At 42.3% G+C, this 16,627-nt stretch overlaps 2 protein-coding genes across 2 annotated transcripts in view; one reads left to right on the top strand and one right to left on the bottom strand.

Moving 5' to 3' along the window:
• The window catches only part of LOC311114085 (uncharacterized protein KIAA0825-like), a gene marked incomplete at both ends in the record, with an annotated part of 12,841 nt that extends 12,294 nt beyond the window's left edge, over nucleotides 1–547 (bottom strand). Inside the window, one exon of the mRNA XM_084189366.1 lies at nucleotides 417–547. Coding sequence (XP_084045492.1) covers nucleotides 417–547 — 131 coding nt within the window. The remainder of the gene's footprint in view (nucleotides 1–416) is intronic.
• Nucleotides 548–9,927: 9,380 nt separating this feature from the next.
• slf1 (SMC5-SMC6 complex localization factor 1) overlaps nucleotides 9,928–16,627 on the top strand; it is a 33,953-nt gene continuing 27,253 nt past the window's right edge. The window contains exons 1-10 of the mRNA XM_084189368.1: nucleotides 9,928–10,240; nucleotides 10,609–10,720; nucleotides 11,273–11,351; nucleotides 12,049–12,280; nucleotides 14,760–14,913; nucleotides 15,018–15,152; nucleotides 15,329–15,385; nucleotides 15,814–15,960; nucleotides 16,049–16,215; nucleotides 16,414–16,545. Coding sequence (XP_084045494.1) covers nucleotides 10,227–10,240; nucleotides 10,609–10,720; nucleotides 11,273–11,351; nucleotides 12,049–12,280; nucleotides 14,760–14,913; nucleotides 15,018–15,152; nucleotides 15,329–15,385; nucleotides 15,814–15,960; nucleotides 16,049–16,215; nucleotides 16,414–16,545 — 1,229 coding nt within the window. The 5' untranslated portion in view covers nucleotides 9,928–10,226. The remainder of the gene's footprint in view (nucleotides 10,241–10,608; nucleotides 10,721–11,272; nucleotides 11,352–12,048; nucleotides 12,281–14,759; nucleotides 14,914–15,017; nucleotides 15,153–15,328; nucleotides 15,386–15,813; nucleotides 15,961–16,048; nucleotides 16,216–16,413; nucleotides 16,546–16,627) is intronic.

Genomic DNA, 16,627 nt, shown 5'->3' with positions numbered 1-16,627 from the left:
TGTGCTAAAATATTAAACTTACAACAGAGTTGGATACCCCAAGGCCAGACCTTGTTGTCGAGTCTTCTCAATGTTAAAGGCCCAATGCAGCTGTTTTTATCTCAATATCAAATCAATTCTCAAATCAATCTCTGCCCACATCCTCTGCTGCATAGAGCCTTCGCTGACTGTGCTCACATTTCCATAGAATCACTAGTGCCAGGAGTTTTACCTGGGCACATGACCTGACCAGAGTCCGTATTCATAAGCATCTCAGAGTAGGAGTGCTGATCTATAATCAGTTTTGCCTTTTGAATCCTAATGAATAAGAAGTGGGACCTGATCCTAGATCAGCACTCCTACTCTGGAACACTTGGTGAATACTGGCTCTGGACAAACTCTGGGTCCTAGTTATAGCAGTTCTGAGAGACACTGACCTGCAGGCATTGAGTTTGAGTTTGTCCTCTGTGTCTCGGAGCAGCTGTTGGATGTCCAGCTCGCTGGGAAGCCCAGGAACCAGGAGCTCTACAAAGGCATGATCCTGAGGAAGGTCCCCCTGCCATTCCATCCTCCCTGGAGCACAGCGAGGGAGAGAAGAAGGAGAGTGAGAATGAATGGAGAATAAAGGAAAATATACTTTCTCACACAAACAACAAACAAGACATTGTCAGTATCACAGGCAGAAAGTGCTTTGGTTCAATAGATGTTTTTCTTGAAGAAAAAAATCAATAGTCTCTTGTATAGCTCCTATTGAATGCATTATGTATACAGTAAATAATGAATGTAACAAAATAAAGCCATCACATTCAAAGATATTTGATCAAATAGACCATGGATGGACTAGATCTTCTCACACACACGCTCGCGCATGCACCCACACACACACACACACCACCACAACATATGAGACATGGTAATTTGATTTCTCCTCAAACAGAATTGTTATCAGGAGCCATAAATCAACTGCACCTGAAACAAGAGGCAGCTTATCACCTGCAATAAATATGTTCCGCCTCATCCCGCTCCTCTGTTCCACTTACAGTAGGGGGACCCCTGATCAAAATGCATAGCCTCTAAGTATTATCAGACAGTGACACTACAACCAGTGAACATAAAACATAGGTAAATAAATAACAAGAAATGGGACTCTTCACTGAAGGCTTTAAATAAACAATCCATCTCGGTTCACCTTCAGTATGGCGCCCCCTTGGTGCTTAACACATCCTAGAACAGCCAATCATGCGCAGGCGGGGCTCGGCCCATATCAACACCGTCATCATGAGTCAAATGGAATGTAATGGAGAGTGTCAGTGTCAATTTGGCTTTCTCACACTCCTCTCCCCTTCATCTGCTGTGATTTTAATAATCCCTGTCAAAGTCCAAACAGCCGGCTGTACGTAGGCCTACCACCCTGACACGCCAGACAGAAAGCTCAACATTCATTTAGCCCGCACAAAGGGAGGCCTGTCCAGCTGGACAAATATTATTTTCTTCACTTGACAGTCTCTGCAGTTAAGCTTGTATTTGATTATTCCCTCTCTCCCTCTCTCCATCCCTCCCTCTCTCTCTCCGTTCCTCCCTCCCTCTCCTTCCCCACATCATCATCCGTACGCTCCGTCTGGGAGGGAGTTTATAGAGTGACTTCTGGAGCTGTGTAGGTTTTCAATCGGCGGATTAGGAACTCAACGGTGTAATTACATGAGAGAGAGTGTGTGTGGCGGAGGCTGGTGATGATAGTGTGGCACACAGGATGTGCATCAATGCCTGTGTGTGTGTGTGTGGTACACGTGAGAGTGTAAGGTTCACATTGTCACCACACAGGGCCTCATTAGCAGCAGAAGCAGTAGATATCCTTTGTGTTGTCATTATCTATTTTGAAAGCAGATGTTGAGGAGCCCCAGTGTATTTTTGACTGCTGCCACTGGGATGACTGGGGCAGACGTATACTCAGAGCACTCGGAGAGAATCTACAGTAGCAGTCTCCTCTCACACAATCCCATTTAGAGATTGTTCTGAAATATTTATCAGCTCGTCCCCGAGCTGGCATGTTAAAGCCACTTAGAGCATGTCAAGTTAAAGTCAACACTGTTTTAAAGAGGGCACCTAACATCCCCTTTTAAAGAAACAATAAATTAAATAGGTACATATTTTGACATCAAAACATTTCAGAGAATTATCTAATGTGTTCTCAGAAGCAAGCTATGAACACACTATAACTGTGCTTTACTAGGCCTCAAAACACTAGGATTTTTTTTGCGGTTAGAAATTGAGGTGATTCATGTTCCACGTTATTTCTCCCTTGCATTCATTCGAGTGTCTACCTTCTACTGAATTTATGCTTAAACGTTACCTACTGTATATGCTGTGGAAATCTCTCAGTAGGCTTATTTCTAGGCTGCTATTAGCATCAAAGTAGGCTTATTGGAACTAAAATCAGTCGATATAGTGTTTGGAGAAGCAGTTTAATTCACGCTATAGACAGGTTATGGTTAGTGTTTCGGGTAGAGGCGTCCCGAGGATCCCACTTAGCATCTACTGTTTCCACTATGAGCTTCCTGGTCCTAGGGAGAGGGGGCGCGCCGGATTGGTTGCCCATTCATGCCTAGAGTCGAGGCACCATGTTTGGCCCAGGGGTATAGTTCTCCTTGTTTGTTATTTGAGAATATAAATGTAAATTGAGTTGATGGATTATATGGGTAAGCTATTTTGTTCCGTGCTGATAATTTAGCCAGCGAATGCCATTCTACTGATTGAGAGTGTAATATTGTGAAGTATTTTAAAGAGATGTGAGTTGGTATGCTCAAATCCAAGTACTAACTTATTCATGCCAGTCTGTTTTAGAAGAAGGGGGTAGAGTGCTACTGGACGATTCCACACCAGGATGGCCCGAAAATAATTTGGGTATGTCAGATTGTTCTGGAAAATCTCACATAGAAACTTAATGGGAAGGAGGATGTTTGACATGCTTTACATTTGCATCATAACATTTTTTGCAAAAATCATGATGAAGGTGCTCCTGTAAGACCCTATGATCTGTGACCCGTACATGGTACAGACAACATATTGGTGTCATTATAGGTCCAATGCAGCCATTTTTATCTCAATATCAAATCATTGCGGAGTAACAACTAAGTACCTTACTGTGATTATTGGGGGGGGGGGGGGGGGGGGGGGGGGGGGACTTGTTGGTGCTCATCCTATTCCTCTGTCAATTATTCTAATTTACTTCACCTAGCCAATTAAAGTCGCCCTGATTACCTTAAAAAGTAACACCTGAGAATAACCTCAGGTGGTCAAGAGTGGAAGACAGTTATAAAGGAAAATGGGCAATAAAGGGATAAAGTTGTAAATGAGCATTGTTATTTGGTTGGAGTACAATTCACTAACAATTATGCTTTTGGGGGGGGGGGTCCGTTTGAAGTATCGAGGATGGTAAAGGATGCATTAGGAAAAGTGGAGTCGGTCAAAGTGACCCGAAGTTCTTTTGATTTATTGTGTGTCGAAAGAGTAGAAGGAGAAGGCATTATGGCTCTACATCAACATACAGTGCCTTTAGAGAGTATTCACACACCTTGGCTTTTTCCACATTTTGTTGTGTTACAGCCTGAATTTAAAATTGATTCAATTGAGATTTTATATATCAATGATTTTATATCAATGAAAAGGTGAAATGTATTCAACACCTTTGGCAATCCTAAATAAGTTCAAGGGTAAAACATTTGCTTAAGTCACATAATAAGTTGTATGGACTCACTCTGTGTGCAATAATAGTGCTTAACATGATTTTTGAATGACTACCTAATCTCTGTACCCCAAACATACAATTATCTGTAAAGTCCCTCAGTCCACACAGATTCAACCACAAAGACCAGGGAGGTTTTCCAATGCCTTGCAAAAAAGGGCACCTATTGGTAGATGGGCAAACATACAAAAAGCAGACCTGGTGAAGTTATTAATTATACAGGCATCCTTCCTAACTCAGTTGCCAGAGAGGAAGGAAAGCGCTCAGGGATTTCACCATTAGGGCCAATGGTGACTTTAAAACAGTTACAGAGTTGAATGGCTGTGATAGGAGAAAACTGAGGATGGATCAACAACATTGTAGTTACTTCATAATACTAACCCAATTGACAGAGTGAAAAGAAGGAAGCTTGTACAGAATAAAACATATTTAAAAACATGCATCCTGTTTGCAAAAAGGCACACAAGTAATACTGCAAAAAATGTGGCAAAGCAATTCACTTTTTGTCCTGAATAAGTGTTATGTTTGTGGCAAATCCAATACAACACATTACTGAGTACCACTCTCCATATTTTCAAGCATAGTGGTGGCTGCATCATGTTACGGGTATGCTTGTTATCGTTAAGAACTGGGGAGTTTTTCAGGATAAAAAATTAATGGAATGGAGCTAAGCACAGGCAAATTCCTAGAGGAAAACCTGGTTAATTCTGTTTTCCACCCATCACTGAGAGATGAATTCACTTTTCAGCAGGACAATAACCTAAAACACAAGGCCAAATCATCATTGGAGTTGCTTAGCAAGAAGACAGTGAATGTTCCTGAGTGGCTAAGTTACAGTTTTGACTTAAATCTATTTGAAAATCTATGGTAAAACCTGAAAATGGTTGTCTAGCAATGATCAACAACCAATTTGACAGAGCTTGAGGAATTTTAAAAGAATAATGGGCAAATGTTGCACAATCCAGGTGTGGAAAGCTCTTAGAGACTTACCCAGAAAGACTCACAGCTGTAATCGCTGCCAAAGGTATTGTTTTACTAAGTATTGACTCAGGAGTGTGAATACTTGTGTAAATGAGATATTTCTGTATTTCTTTTTCAATAAATGTGCAAACATTTCTAAAAACATGTTTTCACTTTGTCATTATGGGGTATTGTGTGTAGAAGGGTGAGAGAAAAACATCAATTTAATCAATTTTGAATTAAAGCTTTAACACAACAAAATGTGGAATAAGTCATGGGGTATGGATACTTTCTGAAGGCACTGTATGAAGTTGAGAGTTTACATTTTTGGAGCAGAGCACTGTTAAAAGGTATCATCTCTGGCGTTGTGATGGATGTTGAGGCCTCATGTTTTACAAGGAGCATACCAGGAATAGTTGGAGCACGCCATCTGAACCGTGTAGTTGATGGAAGAAAAGAGGAAAGCCTGTCGGTATTATTGTTGTCTGACGAAGAATATCTCCTTTCACATGTGAATCTTGGATATGTGAGATACGAAGTGAGAGCTTTTGTGTCCAAGCTGTTGTTTTGCTGGAATTGTGTGTGCAGAAGGAATGTGGTTGAAGACGTGGTCCTCTGTAGCTCAGCTGGTAGAGCACGGCGCTTGTAACGCCAAGGTAGTGGGTTCGATCCCCGGGACTACACAAAAAATAAAAAATAAAATGTATGCATGACTGTAAGTCGCTTTGGATAAAAGCGTCTGCTAAATGGCATATTATATTATAAGAATCTGAAGATTTACGGTGTTGCAATTGTGATGGAAATCACATTCCCAATTCTCCGGAGTGCCCAGTTAGAGTAAAGGAGTTTGAAGTGGCAAGGGAACGGGCTGTACAGCAGGTCTTCCACAAGGAGACACGCAAAATACTTTAGTTGAAGGAGAGAGTGGAGCTGAAGATATGGCGGTGGATGCCCCGCAGCCTGAGGAGATTCAGTGTCATTCAACAGTTGAGGGAAACTGATATGCTGATCGTGAAGAAGGTGTAATTTATGGCATTTATTGTGCATGTGATTAATTGTACTACCCAAACGAACAAGAAGTCCAATAAACTGGCCATAATTGTGGCTGAAAGGTTCTTGGCTCTCCTGGACTTCACTGCCAACTTCACTGCCAACTTCATTACCCCAGAGCCTGTAGGGATCAAAGTTGACATTTGAATCTGACTAAAGGATTACATTGATTTTTGTCTTTCGTTAATTATTTGAGAACAATATACTTAAAAATATATATTGTATACTACCCCGTACAGTGGGTGGCGGCATGCATCTCTAATATATGTTTGCGGACCACCATAATACCATAGAAGAAGAACCTCTGGGGTCACTAGAAAAAAGTTTGTAGGATAAGATGATCATGGAAAATAAATTTGCTCAATTAAAACAGACATTGGTGCTGTGACCCCTTCAGAATTCATAAGAAAAAAGTATCAATAGGTTTGAGACCAATCTCAGACACTTTAGTTTCCAAGTTCCCCTCTGCTCCATTGGTATCTAGGCTTCGCATTTATGCACATTGCTGTAAAAAGCTTCCTGAAACAGAATACGATGTGTCACCCAGGCCAGGTAAGTCATATAAAAGCTGTCAAATAATTCACATGGGAGCATACAATGCAGTGTACTGGGTCTCTTTTCACCTTTCATTGTTCTCCACAGGTGAAGCACAAGCAGGACATTCACCTTGCCATGAAGAACAAAATGAACACTTCAACTCAGTATTAGGAAGGTGTTCTTAATGTGTTGTACACTCAGTTTGTATTCAAGCTTTTTCTTATTTTTATGGATCCATCTCCAAGTCAACTGCCTACCGCTATCACCTTGCTGTAAATAAAACACCTGGCTTCACCTGCAAGACTGTTGTAAAGCGCCTTCCTTCCATGCCCCTTAGTTGTGAGACATTACTTTATCCCAGGGAGTCATTATCCCAGGGAGTCCATATACATACAGTGAGGGAAAAAAGTATTTGATCCCCTGCTGATTTTGTACGTTTGCCCATTGACAAAGACATGATCAGTCTATAATGTTAATGGTAGGTTTATTTGAACAGTGAGAGACAGAATAACAACAACAAAAAATCCAGAAAAACGCATGTCAAAAATGTTACAAATTGATTTGCATTTGAATGAGGGAAATAAGTATTTAACCCCTCTGCAAAACATGACTTAGTACTTGGTGGCAAAACCCTTGTTGGCAATCACAGAGGTCAGACATTTCTTGTAGTTGGCCACCAGGTTTGCACACATCTCAGGAGGGATTTTGTCCCACTCCTCTTTGCAGATCTTCTCCAAGTCATAAAAATTTTGAGCCTGACGTTTGGCAACTCGAACCTTCAGCTCCCTCCATAGATTTTCTATGGGATTAAGGTCTGGAGACTGGCTAGGCCACTCCAGGACCTTAATGTGCTTCTTCTTGAGCCACTCCTTTGTTGCCTTGGCCGTGTGTTTTGAGTCATTGTCATGCTGGAATACCCATCCACGACCCATTTTCAATGCCCTGGCTGAGGGAAGGAGGTTCTCACCCAAGATTTGACGGTACATGGCCCCGTCCATCGTCCCTTTCATGCGGTGAAGTTGTCCTGTCCCCTTAGCAGAAAAACACCCCCAAAGCATAATGTTTCCACCTCCATGTTTGACGGTGGGGATGGTGTTCTTGGGGTCATAGGCAGCATTCCTCCTCCTCCAAACACGGCGAGTTGAGTTGATGCCAAAGAGCTCGATTTTGGTCTCATCTGACCACAACACTCACCCAGTTCTCCTCTGAATCATTCAGATGTTCATTGGCAAACTTCAGACGGCCCTGTATATGTGCTTTCTTGAGCAGGGGGACCTTGCGGGCGCTGCAGGATTTCAGTCCTTCACGGTTTAGTGTGTTACCAATTGTTTTCTTGGTGACTATGGTCCCAGCTGCCTTGAGATCATTGACAAGATCCTCCTGTGTAGTTCTGGGCTGATTCCTCACCGTTCTCATGATCATTGCAACTCCACGAGGTGAGATCTTGCATGGAGCCCCAGGCCGAGGGAGGGTGACAGTTATTTTGTGTTTCTTCCATTTTCGAATAATCGCACCAACTGTTGTCACCTTCTCACCAAGCTGCTTGGCGATGGTCTTGTAGCCCATTCCAGCCTTGTGTAGGTCTACAATCTTGTCCCTGACATCCTTGGAGAGCTCTTTGGTCTTGGCCATGGTGGAGAGTTTGGAATCTGATTGATTGATTGCTTCTGTGGACAGGTGTCTTTTATACAGGTAACAAACTGAGATTAGGAGCACTCCCTTTAAGAGTGTGCTCCTAATCTCAGCTCGTTACCTGTATAAAAGACACCTGGGAGCCAGAAATCTTTCTGATTGAGAGGGGGTCAAATACTTATTTCCCTCATTAAAATGCAAATCAATTTATAACATTTTTGACATGCGTTTTTCTGGATTTTTTTGTTGTTATTCTGTCTCTCACTGTTCAAATAAACCTACCATTACAATTATAGACTGATCATTTCTTTGTCAGTGGGCAAACGTACAAAATCAACAGGGGATCAAACACTTTTTTCCCTCACTGTAAGATAGACAATGACAAATCCGGCAATTAATTAGGTCACAAAAAAACCTGAACACAGTTTTCGGTGATTGTGCTACTACCTTTTTATAATAATAATAATAATAATAATATGCCATTTAGCAGACGCTTTTATCCAAATAGACTTACAGTCATGCGTGCATACATTTTTTTTGTGTATGGGTGGTCCCGGGGATCGAACCCACTACCTTGGCGTTACAAGCGCCGTGCTCTACCAGCTGAGCTACAGAGGACCACCCCCCATTGACAGACATGTTAGGCCTAACTGTAATGTGGATGCAAGATAGTAGGTTTACACAAACTACAGACTAGTTCATTTACTTACCTTATGTTGTGGATGAGCAGCTTCAGTCTTTGTTTTCAAATCCATGGAATGTAATATGGACAAAATGCTGATACAAATACTCAAATATTCAATTTTACTCCCTGGTGTTGATGCCATAATATTGTAGACATTGAAGTTGTCATTATAATTATGCTGCATTCATAACCAAGTGGGAAGGTGGTATTTACTACATACGACTGGGGAAGAACCCACTTGAACACACACTTCCAACTGGTAATTACTATTGGGAAACTTGTCTATTTTCCGTGAATCCCAACTTCTCCCACATGCTGACCTTTTCTTTAATTAATGGCTATATAATTAATTTAAAAGTCTAAAAATTAATGCACTAAAGCCAGATTGCGCCCAAAACAGTTTAGCCTATATCTATTAGCTCACATGTGAGGTCAGAGCCGAATAATAGGAGGGCCTGCAAACACTTTTGCCTGTAATAAGTGTCAGTTTTAGATATAACAAAATACAAGTTAGAAGCTATAACATATTGATATATTTTAATCAATTTCTTTGTTACCAAGAGACTGCCATCAACATCATAATCTCATTAGGCTACTTCTTCAAAATCCTCTATCTAGTAGCCTACAGCCTTGAGCCTATTTCAAGTCATGGAGGGCAAGAGGGTGTAAATAGGCATACAAAGGGGCCCAATAAAACATTTTTTCTTCTTCTAAATCTTCATCTCATAAACTGATCATGGGTACAGTCAGAGGCATATATTTCGCTTGTCTCAGCCTGTCATGTTGTGCCTTTGTCCCATTGCTTGGTCCCCATGTAGCCATACCAAAAAGAGGATTGGACACATTACAGACTAACGTTACTCTGTTTGGCCAAAAGAGCTTAAAACGTTTCAGAAACCTGCATGCTAAGGATACACAGCCTATGAACGTTTCTAAACGCCCACAAGGCTATGAAAACGTTTGAAATAGACATATAAATAGACAATAGGCTACACACCTCTCGATCAGAGCGTTTTGTTTGCAGTCAATGAAAATCTGTTACAATCTGCTCCATTGTAACTAATCTGAATTATCCACAAAGCGTCTGTAACAACCACCCGGAAGCAACCATGGGAAAACTTCCGCAGGTCGGAATGCTCCAAGTTTCAGGCATGATAGGGGGAGAATTTTGGTTAGTATTTTTTTAAATATTCAACGGTTTTGAGACGTGATATCCATGCATAAATGAATTTGTTATGAAATTCACAAAATAGGAATTTGCGTCTCATTAATGCAATCATGCAATTTTAAAATGATGTGTGTTTTAAAGAAAATGTGTTGTGCACCCCCCCCCACCCCGGCTAGTGCAGTATACTGTCAAGATAGGAGTATTTTCTTCTTAGCACAAGGGTTGCAAAACAACTCTATTTTGCTCAGGTGATAGCCCAATATGTAGCTAGTTTGTTAACCAATATGCACGATTTAATTGTAGTTTTGATAAATATATCAAAGTATTGTTGAATGAATCAAATGTCAGTCTAGAAAAATAAAATATTGATGGCTCGCAAAATGGTATCGACTGTCAAGTCTGGTCATGGCGTCTGAATTTTGGCGCTAGCTAGCCAGTGTCAGTGTCAGTGTCAGTGTCAGTGTGGACATCACATGCACGAGCCAAGGTACTTTAACGTTACCGGTATATCTTTTTTTATATTGTTTTTAGCTAAACATTAACCTAACTTGTACCTATTAGCTAGCTACTGTACAGTGTTTAGCTAGCCAGTCTTACTGACATTTCCAGTGATGTCATGAAAGTGCAATATGAACTTCCCTCGAGCGTTCTAGTATTGGTTTCTACATCATGTTGACATTCCATTGAGGTCTTCAGCTAGCTAACTGGCTAGTTATCTACAGTTCAGATACCCATTGAAAACGCGTGCTGCAAAAGTAAAGGACAGTCTTGCTAGCTTGCGCTACTGTTATTTCTACTCAAGCAGACGTAACTTAACGTATAGTAGATTAGCCTGCATGTGTTGTCTTTTATCAGGATGGTGGACACCAAGCATGTGTTCCAAGTGTCTGGGATCAAGAATCTAAAGAAGAAGGGAAAGTTGCTCCATGGCATCCTTCAACTGGGTGGGAAGTACATTGGTGGCTCTGTAAGTGTTGACATAATATAGACTTTATCTTCCTCCCCCCCCCCCCCCCCCCCCCCTTATAAGCAGAAAATAGCACCAAAGGCCAGGCCATTATGAGAGCTGGATGGCACCTGTCACTGTCAAGACAGTTCATTGAGAAAAAGATTAACAGTGGGTGATTAGTCCTGAAAAATGACCTTAATTGGTTTCTGATGTTGGGATGTATTTTTGACTCTGTCATTTTATCCTTGCCCTCAATTGGCTCTTATTATAGTTACTGTACATTTACCTCCAGTCTCAGGGGCACACAATGTGCTGCAAAGTTCATATCCCTTTATCCCCCCATGACTCTGCAGGAGGGTTACAACAAGAATGGTCACTGGTAGTTTTCATAGAGTCAGTTTAGAACTTTGTTGCTGACCTTTTGGTATCCATTGTTTTATTTACTATGTACTAGGCCTATATCAAATGAGTTGGCAGACCACATAGGATATTTTCAATGCCACCAAAACATTCAGCTTTATTTAGATTGTTTGCCTTGGTTGAGTTAAAGCAGATGTGTTGCTCTTCCAGGTTTATAAAGATGGAACCACCCATCTGATTGTGAACCATGAGCTGCTGAGTGAGAAGTTCATTGCAGCCTGTGCAGGAGGTAAGTAATGATGAATTTAAGCATTACACTTACTAGGTGTTATATAAACTGAGTGTACAAAACATTAGGAACACTTGCGCTTTCCATGACAGACTGACCAGGTGAATCCAGGTGAAAGCTATGATCCCTTATTGATGTCACTTGTTCAATCCACTTCAATCAGTGTAGATGGGTAGGAGACAGGTTAAAGAAGGATTTTTAAGCCTTGAGACAATTGAGACATGGATTGTGTATGTGTGCCATTCAGAGGGTGAATGGGCAATACAAAATATTTAGTAGGTAGTAGGTGCCAGGCGCACCGGTTTGAGTGTGTCAAGAAATGCAACGCTGCTGGGTTTTTCACGCTCAACAGTTTCCTGAGTGTATCAAGAATGGTCCACCACCCAATGGACATCCAGCCAACTTGACACAACTGTGGGAATCATTGGAGTCAACATGGGTCAGCATTCCTATGGAATGCTTTTGTCACCTTGTAGTCCATGCCCAACGAATGTAGGCTTTTCTGAGGGCAAAAGGGGGTACAACTCAATATTAGGAAGGTGTTCCTAATGTTTTGTACACTCAGTGTATTAGGTAGCAAGTCTTGTCAAAGTCAGCTTGTACAGATTATAGAGGGATTCAACAGCTTCATACTCTCATGGACCTTTCAGAAGTTGCATTCTTTTGTGTTGTTTGTTGTTTCTCTTCTCTCTGTCAGGCAAATGGATCGTGACTCCAGAATATATTTTTGACTCTGTTAAGAATGGCTTGTGGCTGCCAGAGGGGCCCTATGAGTTGGACATTGTCTCCATGGGGGGAGTCCCTGGGGCCTCTAACCCAGTGAAGGTGTGGAGGGAGAGGGTGACCAGCGGGGCCATGGCTGGGGCCTTCGAGGGCTGGAGGGTCCTTCTGATGGTCAACGAGCCTACTCACAGAGACATGCTCAGAAGGTGGTCTTCAGAATTGTAGTGGGCAGTAATATTTTACGTGTATATATGATATTATAAATTCCTCACATGTGACTCGTAATGAAACTAAGCAATTAGCCTATTAACATGTTTATCTGACTCCATAAAGATAATTAGCAATATGCAAGAGACTATGGTTGAGTTACAGTAATAGACAATGAAGAAATGTCTGAGAATGGAATTCTAAATACACGCAATACCCCATAATGACAAAGCAAATATAAAAAATGTTGCACATTTATTACAAATATAAAATTGAAATATGACATTTACATAAATATTCAGACCCTTTACTCAGTACTTTGTTGAAGCACCTTTTGCAGCAATTACAACCTTGAGTCTTCTTGGGCATGACACTACAAGCTTGGCACACCTGTATTTGGGGATTTTCACCCATTCTTCTCTGCAGATCCTCTCAAGCTCTGTCAGGTTGGATGGGGAGCGTCGCTGCACAGCTATTTTCAGGTCTCTCCAGAGATGTTCGATCGGGTTCAAGTCCGGGTGCTGGCTGGGCCACTCAAGGACATTCAGAGACTTGTCCCGAAGTCACTCCTGCGTTGTCTTGGCTGTGTGCTTAGGGTTGTTGTCCTGTTGGAAGGTGAACCTTCGCCCCAGTCTTAGGTCCTGAGCGCTCTGGAGCAGGTTTTCGTCAAGGATCTCTCTGTATTTTGCTCCGTTCATCTTTCTGTCGATCCTGACAGTCTCCCAGTCCCTGCTGCTGAAAAACATCCCCACAGCATGATGCTGCCACCACCATGCTTCACCGTAGGGATGGTGCCAGGTTTCCTCCAGACATGACACTTGGCATTCAGGCCGAAGAGTTCAATCTTGGTTTCATCAGACCAGAGAATCTTGTTTCTCATGGTCTGAGAGTCCTTTTGGTGCCTTTTGGCAAACTCCAAGCGGGCTGTCATGTGCCTTTTACTGAGGAGTAGCTTCTGTCTGGCCACTCTACCATAAATACCTGATTGGTGTAGTGCTGCAGAGATGGTTGTCCTTCTGGAAAGTTTCCCATCTCCACAGAGGAAGTCTGGAGCTCTGTCAGAGTGACCATTAGGTTCTTGGTTACCTCCCTGACCAAGGCACCCTTCTCCCCGGATTGCTCAGTTTGGCCGGGCGGCCAGCTCTAGGAAGAATCTTGGTGGTTCCAAACTTCTTCCATTTAAGAATGATGGAGGCCACTGTGTTCTTGGGGACTTTCAGTGCTGTAGAACATTTTTGGTACCCTTCCCCAGATCTGTGCCTCGACACAATCCTAGCTCAGACAATTCCTTCGACCTCATGGCTTGGTTTTTGCTCTGACATGCACTGTCAACTGTGGGACCTTATATAGACATATATGTGCCTTTCCAAATCATGTCCAATCAATTGAATTTACCACAGGTGGACTCCAAATAAGTTGTTGAAACATCTCAAGGATGATCTATGGAAATAGGATGCACCTGAGCTCAATTTCAAGTCTCATAGCAAATGGTCTGAATACTTATGTAAATAAGGTATTTCTGTTTTTGATTTTTTTAATACATATTTACATGTTTTCGCTTTGTTGTTATGGGGTATTGTGTGTAGATTGCTGAGGATTTTTAAAAAATGTAATCCATTTTAGAATAAGGCTGTAACGTAACAACGTGGAAAAAGTCAAGGGGTCTGAATACTTTCCGAATGCACTGTAGATCGTCAGGTTAACTTACAGGACAAAGCATTAACAAAGAGATGCTTACTAAGCCAGACAACTAGAAGCCTAGGAAATGACAATTGATCATACAATCTTCCTCCATGGACTGGATACAGGATAAGAACGAGAACATTCATAACATTTGTAACCTTTCAACCCAAAACAAACCACCATTGACCAATCAAGCGATACCAAATTTAGAGTAACCTGAACACTCCCAGGGTGTCACAGCATCTAAGAGCTTGTGTGGGGGATGAGACCAATGTAAATAAGACAGAATTCCTGAGAAGACAATACAACTCCTTTGTGTAATAGAGTGATTCAGAGTTCACCCTGTACAGTTACATGTAACCACAGAGATCGTCCATCCATATAGATAGCATCGGAGTTATACTCAGTGAACAAGTTTCAGATAGATACCAAACATGGATAATATAGCATTATTCTATCACAATAGTCAGTCCTCTGGATACCGTGACATGGAGAAACATTTTGGCCCCTCACAGGGGCAAGGGCTGACTAGTCCTTAGGCATTGACCTTTTGTTCCTGGATCATTTTCCATGCAGCTCCAGGTGACAGAGAACACAAATTAGGTTTGAGCCTACAGAATTGTCTTGAAATTAAATGGAATTGACCTCAAATTGACCTCAAACCTTATGCTTAGACTAGTAAATTATGCATTTCTTGTCGTATCAAAAATGTTGTGTACTGTATTTGCCTAATCAAATATCAGATACACCATTACACCTGTCACTTAATTTATCATTAACATGTATTTTTTTCAGAATCCTAAAAGCTGGGAAGGCCAATGTGTACTCATACCCTCCTCCCTCCCATGCTGACGTGACACACGTGTTGACAAAACATATCGTAGACCGTGTGAAGGCCCACAATGCACCATGCTACTCCATAGAACACATGGCCCTGCATCTTTTTGGGGTAAATGTCAACATAGATGTCAGATGATTAACTTAATTAACAATTACACCCAGTGAAAGGCTTGTATAATAAGGCTAATCGTAAATGCTCTGTCTTGTCTTCAGCAGAACGTGTGTTCTGATATGGGTTTAACCTGGACAGTGGGCCAGCCAGAGGAGACACAGGAGGCCAATGACGCTCTCTCCACAGACTTTTCAGAGCTGGAGAGCGAGGCCAGGGACTACATCTCTCAAATAGAGGTGAGGGGTGAGGGGCGGGTCTTTTCAAATCCGTCTGTGTTTAGCAATGGAGCACAAGGTTCCAATCATAGTTTTTCTGGGTGAAAACTCATGTCAGACGTACAACATTTTCAGTCGTCATTTTAATGACTGCTCTGACTGCATATGTGACATTGTGGATGGCTCGTTTCATGCAGGAGCGGAAGAGACTCCCAGATATCCTGAGCTACTATGCCCCCGGACCGTACGCTCAGGTATGCAGATCTGCTCAAAGCATAGTAATACATCTACCATACATGAGTATTATACAACTGTAAAATGAGTGTGCGACACGTCAAAGGAGATCAGGTCATTCAATTTCCTTTATGTCAGGAGCCTCACTCAAAAGGTGTCATTTTGTGCATTGACACATCATATCCGGATCACCTGATTTAACCAATGCTGTCAGTTGATTGGTTTAATGCGTGATTGGCAGACCTATTAAAGGTAGTCTCTCACTGTCCCTCCGACGCCTTCCCAAGTGGACTTTCCTCCGATTGCTATTATAAACGGCCAAGTAGGCAATAGATGACAGTTACCAAGATGACCCGAGGAACTTCTGACGTCCTTCTCTTCTACTTTTCTCTTTCTCCGCCCAACCGCTCACGCCATCCTCCGTCTCTCTCTCTCTCTATTGCTGTAGACGGTCGGAGCCAACTTCAGCAACGTGCAGAGCCTCACTGAGTGTGGTTTATTCACCCAAGCCCTAGAGGAACTCCAGCTATATCTGCTGCCAGGGCAGCTCCCCCCAGCCCCATTTCTCCAGCCCCTCATGCATCACGCTCTACACGTAAGAACACACAAACTATTTGTTGTCTGTGTTCATAGTAGAAACCCAAAACCTGTTTCCCTGGCCACTCATAGCTCCTCTTTTCCAGGGCGACGCCAAGCCTTTCTTTCTCAGTGAGTTCCGCACGGTTCTCTACAGCATCCTGAGGAACAACCCTCCCTGGGGTTCTCCGGCTAGCGGGACATTCTTCATGAAGGTGCTGCAGTGTCCCCAGTGTCAAAAAGGAGTCTGGCCCCTTTTGGAGACATCACTCAGGTATAGAACACTAGAGACTCCTATACATAGGCCATAAACTGTATGTCCCAATAACCTCTGTTCAAAGGATTATTTTAATCTGAGATACCCAAGTCTCCTGTGTTTTCATGGGCTATCGCCAATTCTACTATGATATCCATCTCCTTTCTATGTTGTACCCATCCTCTTCCTCCTTTTGGTGTCTCTGTGTTTCTCCAGGTTCTGCATGGGTAGCAAGCCCTGTCATTCACTCCCTAGCCCCGCCTCCCCAGAGCTGCTCCGCTTCCATGGTGACCTGCAGGCCTTCATGCTCGAGCTCTTTAAGTGTGACATGCACTCAGCTAACAAAGGGTAATCACCACCTATAGGACACAGGCATATATTGGCGTAATGTAGAAAACAGGCATCACTTACTTTGAAACAACTGCGACAG

The sequence above is a fragment of the Coregonus lavaretus genome, assembly GCF_964263955.1.
Source record: "Coregonus lavaretus genome assembly, contig: HAP1_SCAFFOLD_3016, whole genome shotgun sequence".
In the NCBI taxonomy this organism is placed as follows: Eukaryota; Metazoa; Chordata; class Actinopteri; order Salmoniformes; family Salmonidae; genus Coregonus; species Coregonus lavaretus.
The sequence above is the reverse complement of the archived record's forward strand: the minus strand, read 5'-3'. Positions and strand labels throughout refer to the sequence as shown.